Source organism: Poecile atricapillus, chromosome Z (assembly GCF_030490865.1).
Source record: "Poecile atricapillus isolate bPoeAtr1 chromosome Z, bPoeAtr1.hap1, whole genome shotgun sequence".
Classification (NCBI taxonomy): domain Eukaryota; kingdom Metazoa; phylum Chordata; class Aves; order Passeriformes; family Paridae; genus Poecile; species Poecile atricapillus.
The window spans coordinates 128155047-128166176 of record NC_081289.1 but is presented as its reverse complement, the minus strand read 5'-3'; the positions used below and the strand labels follow the sequence as shown (position 1 = coordinate 128166176).

Below are 11130 nucleotides of genomic sequence, written 5' to 3'. Positions count from 1 at the left end.
TAAAATAAAATGTTGTTGAAATAATGTACAAGTGCTTCTACTGAACTAAATCCAAATAAATTTGAGTTCTCTGTGAAAAAGGAAAATTTTTTGTCACAACTCATAGTAAACATGGGGAGTTAGAATATACTGTATTTGAGAAAAACTCAGAAAGTTCTGGGTTCAGGAACCTAAAAATAAGAGGGAGTATTATTTTCTTTATTTGGCATCATTAGTCTGCATTTTATCATTACATTTGGTATCTCTCCATTATATTATACATTTTATATGCATACATATATATATTTTTATATCTATCTATATATACACATTATACATTCATTATACATTCATATGTACATTAGTATATTGCAGTAGAGGCTGAAAGAAGTTATTAGAAAGTGCCTGCAGTAGTTCTGAAAGGTATGTTACCACCCTGTAAAGGATCCTTTGTTCTGGTTAAACAGAGCAAACAAATAGTTATAATCTCAAGACTTCCATGACTAATATGTAAATATGTTAATACACATTCTTATCTTGGACAGAAATTAAGGGGGAGACTGTTTTCTTCAAGATAAAGCAGACAGTTCATGCAGCTTATAATTAAGATGTTAGAAACCATCTGAAGACATCAATATATTGAAATTTGTGTATATTTGTAAACAAAATCACCTTCCAAATCTTGTGTCTAGAGGAATGAAACTAAATGCAGCACCCTTTGTTAGTGGAGTTCAAGGGAAAATAGTGACATTTGTTTTTTAACTGATCTGACTTGCAGGTTTAGTGTCACGCACAGAAAACTTGATTAAGGTACTGTCCTTGAGAAGCAGTTACACAACTAACTGGAAGTGGTTTGCATGGATAATACCTTCAACTGTAAATCATCAGTTATGCTCTGAAGAGCATATTTAAAATGCTTTATTCAAAATCTAAAAAGTTTTGGCTTAAACCACAAAGAACAAGGAAGATAGGCAATCAGTCAAAATAAATTGTGTATCCTACCTTGGCAAGCATTAGAGTAAAGTACCCTCCCAAATCCACACAACATATTCTGTCAAGGTCATTCTTTGCTTCTCAAAGCCTTTCATAGTGCAAACACTTGAAGTCAGCTCAGCTTTGTACCCTGATAATATTTTTAGGTTACATCAGTGAGATTAAATGATCAAAATGAAAACTGCAAAACCACAAAATCTAATCCAAATCTGCTAAAGAGGCAGAATATATATGTAACACATATATTTACAGGATTTGAATGTATTTATATTACATGCAAAATAACTTTGCAAATGTCAAAGATCACCAACTAATAGAACTACAGTTTTCTGTGATTTCAGTACCAACAAAAGGATGGTAAGCATGCAGAAAATAAAAGATTTTTCTATTTGTGATTCAGGATTACTATCCAGACATCATAAAAATTACAAATTAATTTGGTGTAGCAAAGGAAGCTATGATGTAGAACTGCTAAAGCTCTATAAATGACAAACCTCAGGAACAGCAATCAAATTCAACAGGTATGCTTATATTGTAGAACTGACAGAATATGTTTTAAAAATATCAGTAGAGTAGAACTTAAGAAAGGTCAGAAATTTGTTTTGCAAAAATATATTTTATTTCTTTATATTTCTTTTGGAGACAGCTTTTCATTAATTACAAATATAAGATGATTGATTTTAATACCAATCAAATACTAGAACTGAAATGTTCTTCAGAACATTTCTTTCTTCAGAACTCTTCAGTGCAATTTTCTCTTTCCAGAAACCACATGGGAAACTTTTTGATGACTCCTGGACTCTTACCTATGTATGCACAGAAAACATTGAAGCAATACTGTGTTCAAAACACTTTCTCATTAGATAGACAAATGACTACTTGTGATGTCTAGATCATATGGTTCTTAAAGATGTTTAGTTTAGATGATAGCTTTGGACAGTATGATTAAATGGCTTTGGAAATACTGTTCTCAGGAACTGTGACTGGCACACAAGCAGTAAAGCAGTGTTGTGCCAACTAAACTGCTGGAGGGAATAACAGAGATTTAAAAGCCTAAGAAACAAAGTCAAGCAGTCTTTTCGAAAGAGGTGGAGATGATAAGGATCTGACTATTTGGACATAAAGGATCCCAGAATTATTTTTAAGATCTGTGGATTCCCTGCCATTGTTACAGCTAATAACTGTTTGATTCAGTTCTACCATGGTGCCAGAAAATTGGCAGACTTGGCATAAAGGGATCACATGATGAGCTAGGCATGGACGTTGTTGTTGAGTTTTATTTCCTCCAACAGCTGTGAGGTCCTTGGCAGGTCCACCTGCTGGATTTAGGAAGGGGAACAGCACTGCTATCACTGCTAGCCATCATGAATGGAAGCATACAGACATTATGACTGGAGGGCCAAGGTGGGATGAACAGAAAATAAAAGGAGGGAGAAAATGTGTCAGGCTGAATGCCATTACTGCATCCAGAAATTATTATTCAGATATGCCCAGGCACTGGAGAAAGCAAGCAGGGTATTCTGTGGAGAGTGTTCCTGCCAGTTCCTTGTCTGTCTGGCAGTTATTCAGGGAGGCAGTTATCCAGAGGTCTCTGCAAACTGTGTCACTCTTGTCTGCTCTTCTTTTACAGGATGCTCAGAAGGATTGCGTGATATATGATGGATGTATCAATCACACAAGACTGTTGTTTTACAGCCCACAGCCATGCTGAGATATACCAACAAGGCTTTTAATGTTTTCTGGTGGTTGACTGTTTATGTTGTTTTCAAATTACTGTCCTCTAGTAACTGCAGCTGGCACTGTGTGATTCTGCTGTTGGCAGAGCAAGGGTGAGGAGCAGCAGGCAGAGGAAAAGAATAACTGCAGGGTCCTCTTCAGTGGGAGTGAGGAAGTGGTCCTTCTTCCATCTTGTTCAGACAAAAGTAAAAGTGAAATTCTTGCATCTGTTTCTCTGTAATTTGGAAATCTGTAGCTTCCAGTAGGAGGGGGAAAAAAACCTGCCACAATTGATTAAAAGCTGTGCCTCTCTTTATACCTTTGACTCAGAACAGAAGGAATAACAAGCACCTAGGCTGAAAGAGATGTAACGGCAGTAGCAGCAGGGTGAAGGAAAACTGAGCTATCACTCTTTTACAGAGTGTGAAATGGTAGAGTTGCATTCCCCCAGAGAAAGAACAAATATACTTACTAGAGATGGGATTGCTGATCCAGGTGAGAACTATGCTGTCAATTTACTAGTCTGAAAGAATATAAGAAAAAGAGCTGATGGCTGCAATAATTTTGATAGATCTTTGTAAATGATGTATAAGAAGAGGTTTAACAGGTTTTGCTCAGTTCATTAATATATTTCTTTTGAGCAAGGGTTCATCTTGAAACTCAATAATATTATAACCCTCGGCATTTTGTCGTGCCTTAGGTAGGTAAATATATCTGTTACACAGTTACAGTTGGGAAAAATTGAACCATGGAAGGATCATGACTTGTTCAAGGCCAGAAAAATCCTCTGCAGTACAGCCAAAAAGAATATCCAATCAAACTATCAATATTCTAAAGATTATCTGAGGTCAAAAATAGAACTGATTTCAGTACTTAATGCAAGATGTACAAACTAGTGATAAAAAAAAAATCAAGGGAGCAGATATAGTGTACAAGGACTACACTCTTGCTTGCTGAATGCTCTGTTGCCTGTTTGTCTTTCATACTTAAATTGCAAACTCTTTGGAAAGAGATCATCTTGTTGCTTTGGATCATATGGTGGACAGACCAAAAGATTCACCAGTTCATAAGTAGATACTACAGCCAAAAAATCCTGTTAAGTGTAAAGAATGTGACTAGACAATGCAGGAGTGTTATAAGTAGCATCAGCATCATTAGTTCTTAGAAAGATTCAGGGAACTGTTATTACATGTTTTGGCAGAACAAGGAGGTTTAAGTACAGCTCTTTCCTTATATTATGTGTCTAACACTTAGGTCAAAACATCACCCTCAGTTTCATGGATCCAAAAAACATTTCCAACAACAGTTCAGTTCCACGTGGATTGAAATGTGGGGGAAAAAATAATCTTTAAACATGTTTTCCATTGAAATAATGAAGAAAAGCATAAGTAAAACATTAAGAAAATAAATACATAAATAACAGTAGACTAGATATTCTCGGTGTGTGAGCAAAACCCCTACAATTTTCTGTAACAGATTCCAGTTTTACCAAACATTCTCTCTCCTGAGAATTGTTATGGGATCCTGCTTTTCTGAAGAAAATTTTTTCTGAAAAGTACACCTGTTATGCTATAAAGTAAGAACAGTGCATCAGCAAGATGGCAAAGCATTTCTGCAGAAAACAGTGATGGCAGCAGATTTTCAGTAGGACCTAGGAAACAAGCATGAAAAGGTTCTCAGATTGGTCCTCATTTAGTTGCTTGACTTTTCCATTACATGGAGGAGTAAACAGGAAAGGATTTTGGCTTAATAGCAGGTTTGTTTTCCGTTTCTCACAATGGAAAGAATGAATAGAAGATCAAGGTGGGGATAAGTCCTTCTACACAGACTAACGAGACAGGGAGAATCCCATTTGTATTCAGTATTAAAGCACTTCTTGCATGTTTAGTCAAGACCAGAAACTATGGACTGTGTTATCTCTCATATTTATTCTGTTTTTGCATGATGATGCCTAGGTTATGTATTCAGGGGCACAGCAGATTCCTATCTCTAGCATGTTGAAAATTGTTGATTATTCATTACACTGTTACAAGTTTTGTGCAACAAGGAAACTCCTTGGCTTGCAAAATCTTAGTGTGTTCCCAAACAGAAGTTTCTTTGTGTACAACAGTAGATGTTCCAAATATTGCACGATGCTAATTTGAGGCCAAAGGCCTCTGTTTCATAACAAACCCTGGGTGCCGTTACTTGTGACTGAAAACTACTAAAAGTTTCATGTTACCTTCTAAAGCTGTGTTTTACATAGACTGAGAAATAATCTGTGCAAGAGGTAACTGAGTATCTTTCAGAGCTCTTCAGTAAGTTTTGTACTTCTTTTCTATTGGGTAAACCCGTTTGTATAAGTGCAAAAAAAGTTTTTAAGAGCAAAGGAGAAAACACGTATTTCAATCAGCATGTTCAGTTTCTGATTTCAAAGCAGTAGATCCTAAATCTGTGCATAAATCTGTGTTGCATGCCAGAAATGCACTACATAGTGTTCTGGAGTGAGGAATGGAAGGTGGGTTTGATTAGCCATTGTGCCTCCTTCTCTGGTCAAGGCACTGCGGAGAAACACACATTTGAAAAAATAAGGTGAATATAAGGATTATAGGGAGAATGTAATTTATTGGAATTGAAATATAGAATTGAAATTCAGCCAATAATTATGGAATAAATAACCATTATAAGGCATGCCATGCATTTCTTAATGACAGAATAGTAAGGGTTTCCCACTTTGCATCTTATCCAAAAGTAGCTCAAAACCTTGACAGCAGTGGCCTTACTCAATGCCTTAACAGGAGTGGTGACAGCCCATGTCTCCTTTTAGCTATTTCTTATACTTACATATTTCTTACACTCCCACTGTCCCTGTATTTTATGTTTTGCCCTGTTCTTAGCTGCATTCCAGAAAACATTTCACCTCAGTGTACCTGGACATTCCTCAGTAACCCACTTCCATCCTGACATTTTCTTTTAGTTTCCTGTTTCCTTCTCCCTTGTTGGAGTCACTCTGGGAGAGCTGCCACCTAGAATTGTCACAGACATTGCATAGGTATGCATCCCTACCTCCTAGATTTACTTTTACTGAAGACATGCTTTTTCTTCTCAGTATTCTATTCCAACCACTTGCTATTCAAAGGGATATTCCTCTTCCATGTGATGAGTATTTATAAAATACCTAAAGTCATCTTCTTGTTCTGTTTAGATGTTTTTAAAAGCATAAGTTTTTGTGTGGTTATTTTCTTTCCTTTTTCTGTAAATGTGATTTTATGGAGGAGAGGAATATTTGAAAAGATATAATAGTGCACTGATTTGGGAGCAACTAACTTCATGCTAAGTCTACAAAGTGGATACTTCGTTGTTATTCCCATGAGTAACTGTCTCATATTGTCAATATGTCTTGGTCTAGGAATCTTCCAGGAAACTCTAATTTATAGTAGAGGCTTTAAGTAAGTGACAAATGCTACCTTTATGAAACTCATTATTAATTTACATCTGAGTTGTATATTACAAGAGAATATTAAGTGATCTGCTTATCCAAAAGAAACCATACTTGCAAGATGGCAATGAATGCAACTTTCTCACAGCATCCTTCACTGAAAAACCTGCACAAGATTGGTTGTAGTGGTTGTGGCATCTTGACAGATGACCTAAATAATTCACTCAGTGCGACCTCAAGGCCTACTGACATTATTCTGCAGGTATATAGAGTACAAAGAATGTCCTCAGGCTTTTGTTTAGAGGTAAAAACCTCTTCCTATCTGCTCATCATATCCTCCAGCAAAGACCCCACATTTGATCAGCCTCTGATAATATATGTAAGGCAAAAAAGAATCTGCTTCTGTTAGAAGGTAATTCTCACTCTACTATTGCTTCAGATCAAATCACTGATCCCAGCAAACTGACCATTCAAATAATCATTGTTGAGACAGTTAATGTTACACTTGGATACCTACCAAATTCTGAGAAATAAGCCTGAAATATCCAGCTGAAGTGCTTTGAACTGTATGACTTATACTGTATTTAAATATCACATACTGTCCTGGAAACAGACTTGTATGCATAGCAATATTCAGTTTTTCCTTTTCTCATCTCAGATCAATAGAGCAAAACCACCCCAATGTGGTCGAATGAAAATCCCAAGCAGAAAATTTACTTGAACCTCCCCAAGGTTCTGGTCATGTGATGTCTCCTGCCTTTCTTCTCTCTCGCAGTCTCTCAGGAAACAGCCGCAGCGGTAGGTGTGCGTGGCAGGGTATAATCTCATCTACATGTGCATTCCTGCGCACACATGGAGCCGGCTGTGCTCCGGCAAGACATTAACACTTCTCGGTCGTTTACAGACATGGAGAGCTACCTGAGGACGAGGGGAGCGGCGCCGGCCAACTGAGCGCAGCCCGAAGGACGCGCGGAGGCTACGTGCGAGAATGTGCATTTAATTTCCTACTAACTCCAGAGAGGGAGGACCAGGTGAGCTGGGGCACACCGGAGAAGCGATTTCTCGGCTGCACGCGGCGAGGCACCGCGGGCGCTCCGCTCCTCCTGGCCCCTCATCGGCTGCCAGGGAAATGCTGGGGAGAGGGAAGGCTCAGGTTACAGGGGTGCGAGCTGGGAGCGCTCCGGGATCCGGAAAAGCTTCTCCGCGCCTCGCACCGGGGAGCCCAGAGCGGCCGGCCTGCCGTGCCTTACCCCACCCCGGGGCCACAGGCGCCTCCGCCGCTCTCCGCACACGGGGAGGGCCGCGTGGGGGGGGGGCCGCGCTCCCCGCTTGGCGCCTCCACCGGCCCGGGCTCCGCTCGGCCACAGAGACGGACCCCGTCCGGCTCCGGCTCCGGCTCCGGTACCAGACCCTGCCCCGCGGAGCAGCGTCGACAGCGCTCGGCGCTCCTCTCGCCCGGCTCCCTCACAGCCCCGACACCTGCGCGGGGGCGGGCGGGGCGCGGCCCCGCGGCACCTACGGGTGCGGCTCCGCCCCCGGCGCCCGCCGCCGCCAATCCGCGCCCGCCGTCCGCCCCCGCCCTACGCCGTTTGCGCAGGCGGCGCCGTTTGCGCAGCGTGCTGTCCGCCGGCGGCCCCCGGTGCTCGGGAGCCCGATGTGACCCGACAGAGAAAATGGCGGCGGCGGCGGGGGATCGCGCCTCGTCATCGGGATTATCCTCGGGCGGCGGCGCGGAGGCGGCCGCCGCCGCCGCCTGCGGAAGCCTGAAGGGCGGCGCGGTGGCGGGGAGCGTCGCCGGGAGCGGCGGGGGGCTCTTGCGGGAGGCGGGCGGCGGCGGCAGCCGGGAGCAGCGCTCTGACTGGAGACGGAAGCAGCTGCGCAAAGTGCGGAGTGTGGAGCTGGACCGGCTGCCGGAGGCGCCCCTCTTCCTCGCCGCCGCCCCGGCCGCCTCCTCCTCTTCCTCCTCGCCGGAGCCCCCCGAGACGCTGCTGCTCCACTACCTGCCCGAGCCACCGCGCTCCAGTCCCGCCAGCCCGGCTGCCTCCCCAAGCCGCTGCGCCGAGCTCCTGGAGCCGCTGCCGGCGGGGCGCCCGGCGGGGACGGACCCCGCCGCCGAGCGGAGGATGGAGCCGTCCCCCGCCGCGAGGTGAGGGGCGCCGGCGGCTGGAGGGGCGGGCAAGGGTCGGTCCGATCGGGCGCTGCGTGACAGCGGCGGCGTCGGGGCTGTTCCCGCGGACGGGTCTCGGGGCGGGCTCCTGCGCCCTGTTTCCCGCTGGCCGCGGGCCGGTAGCGGATGCGGGGGCGGCGGGAGCTGCTGCGGAGCGCAGCGCTGGGGCGCGGCGAGCAGAGCTCGCCCGCCGCCCGCCTTCCCCCAGGGCACCTGGTACGGGGCTGAGGGAGGGGCACGGCCGGGCCGGGCTGCCCCGCCGGCCGCAGCTGTCAGCGGTGCGGAGCTGCGCGGGAGCCGAGCCGCGGGGGGCGGCCCGTCTGGCTCCGGGGTACGTTTGTGTTTGACTTCTGCCGGAGTCCCGAACGGCTTTGAAGTGTGAGCTCGGGGCGGTGGCGGGGCCGGGGCCGGATGTGTCAGCAGCCATTGGGGCTCGGGGCGAGCGAGTGCGGTGCTGCCGCGGGGCTGGGGCCGCGCTGCGGACGGCGGCTGAGCGCCAGCCTTAGGTGCTCCCCAGGCGCTACCTGCGCAGCCCGAGCACCTTGCTGCAAAACGGAGTAATCGACTTTGTTTTATTTTTATTTTCCCCAGCACCACCACCCCCCCCCCCCACCCCCCCACCCCCTTCCGGACTTCTCCGAAGTCAGATTCTAATTTGCAGCTTCGCAGTAATGCAGAACTGATTTCTTTTAGTACGAGAAAGTCTTTGAAGCATAATATCCTCTCAAGTAATTTTATCGTGGCTTAGACTAGGTGATAAATTTCGGTGGTAATAATTAGTGCCCTGCTGTTTGCAGCCCATATTTGCCTTATATATGTATTAATCGATAAGCCCATTTTGTTGTGAACTGCCGGTATTTCGCCTGTTTAACATTTGTGCAAGTAATCAGAAGGAAAGCAAACTTATGCCCATGGTGGAGCAGTTTAGATGCTTCAGGACGCATTTCAGCTTTAACATGTACTCACTGGGTCTTACTGGTTTCTTTCTGTACGTGTGTAGGCACTGCAGTATGACCATGTAATTTTGAAGTGGAGATGACAATTTCACCTGCATCTCTTGTAAGGTTTTATCTGATGTGGACTCTGTAGTTTAAGAACTTAGTATTTAACATCCAGGCACGTATTTTAGTGATGCCTTACAGTTTGGCTGATCATTTAAACCTCATAAAAATATAATTCCTGTTTGGACTTACGACCTGTGTGTTCTTTTCAATTGTCTCTTATGTCAGTCAAACCTCAGGAATATTTTTTAAAGGTTAAATTACCATGTGAATACTGTAATAAGAACTGTTTTATAGTCCAATGTCCTGTTTATATGTATTCTCAGCAATTCAGATGGATTTTGGCCTGTTCCTAGGACAGTGTAAAAATACTTGTTGTGGTGTGTAAATGTTTATGGGGAAGGGGAATGATGTACATATTTTAATGAGTGCCTTGTCTTTTTATAGACTCTTAGCACCATCTTTGTTTTTATAAAGTCGTGAAATTATAATGTACTCTATATTGTAATATAGTTATATCAAGTTTCATGGCTTTCAAGAAGAAAAAGAAGCTGTATCAGAATATGCTTAAAGCAGTTGAGTCTCATGGTGATAGCAAGTGGGAGTTAGGCTTGACATTAGAGGTGCAGGAAGGTCAATGTATATCACATCAGTGCTGAAACACTGCGTCCGTCCTTGGTAGCTGGTCCCACAGCAGCAATGACAAAGCCGCTGTGGAATTTTTTTCCTTTTCACATGGACAGTTTTGCTTACTTTTAAGTACCTGCATTTGGGCAAATCGGTGTATTGACTGTGTATACAAGTTAAAATACTTGTAAGTGCTTTGTGCTATTTAACTAGGAATGTTAACAAATCTTCAAAAATACTGAATGCCAAATGCTTTTCAGTATTTGAGTGAGCCTACTCTGAGTTTATTATAAATGCAGTTGAAAATACATGACAACTTGAACAATGATTGTCCTGCAGAAATACCCTATAAACACTCATGTAGAGTAATCTCAATAATTCTGTGTGCTGTGTTACAACTAAACGAATATTAGACCAGGTCGTACTTTATGAAGCTGTTTTAAAAATTTAAAACCTTTATCTGCCCTCATTTTAATATTGACTTGTTTTAGCTGGAGGAGAGAGGCTAATTTATATGTGAGTAAAAGTAATACACATTAAATTTGCCTGGGCAGCTGTTGCCCAGATATTTATTAAGAGGCAAACTGAAAGGCATAATTTAAATAATGTTTTATGGGGAGGCTTTGAATACAGTTAGTTGTACTTTCCTTTAAGGATCTACTATGAGTTAGAAGATACTGTGCTTGCTTCGAAGTCCCCCTATCAGTCTCTTCGGTATTACAGTTACTTCCTTTTAAATAGATTCTCTGTTTTTGTTTGTGCTGGAAGACCTTCCTGAGCCTCAAAATGAAGCTGAGAAGGGAAACTGACTGCTGTTGAATTATGGATGTAAATATTACCTTTTTTTTCTTTAAGCTCTCAAGCAATTCTGCTTGTCAAGCAGTAGAGGGAATATTTTCATTAAAAGCAGGTGTAAGCTTTCTTATATCATTGTAAGAGAGGAAGGGAGCTGTCTTCCTAGGAATTACATCTTCAACATGATAAAGCACTTCAGGTCTCTTATCCCATGTTTACTGTCAGTATATTGTTTTTGTTTATAACAAGATCCAAATAGCAAATTCAGTGATAACTTAGTGTTGTTTTTTGTAGCGTGAGGGAAATCCATGGAGGTAAAATGCACCTCCTTCTTTTTCAGCTTAACATTATGCTTTTAAAACATTCAGACCTTAAAGTGATGTTTGTGTCTGAAATTGGTGTAGATACCTTATTACTTTCCCTAGTACAGCATT

The 11130-nt window shown here is 43.1% G+C and overlaps 1 protein-coding gene across 2 annotated transcripts in view; it reads left to right on the top strand.

Annotated features, from left to right (window-relative positions):
• Nucleotides 1–6692: 6692 nt before the first annotated feature.
• The window catches only part of MAP3K1 (mitogen-activated protein kinase kinase kinase 1), a 59165-nt gene continuing 54727 nt past the window's right edge, over nt 6693–11130 (top strand). The window contains exon 1 of one of the 2 annotated variants that reach the window (XM_058826709.1): nt 6693–7137. Coding sequence is in view for 1 of the 2 variants with exons in the window: in XM_058826707.1 (XP_058682690.1) it covers nt 7780–8252 (473 nt within the window). In the remaining variant the exon portion in view is untranslated. The other variant, XM_058826707.1, reaches the window with a different exon arrangement.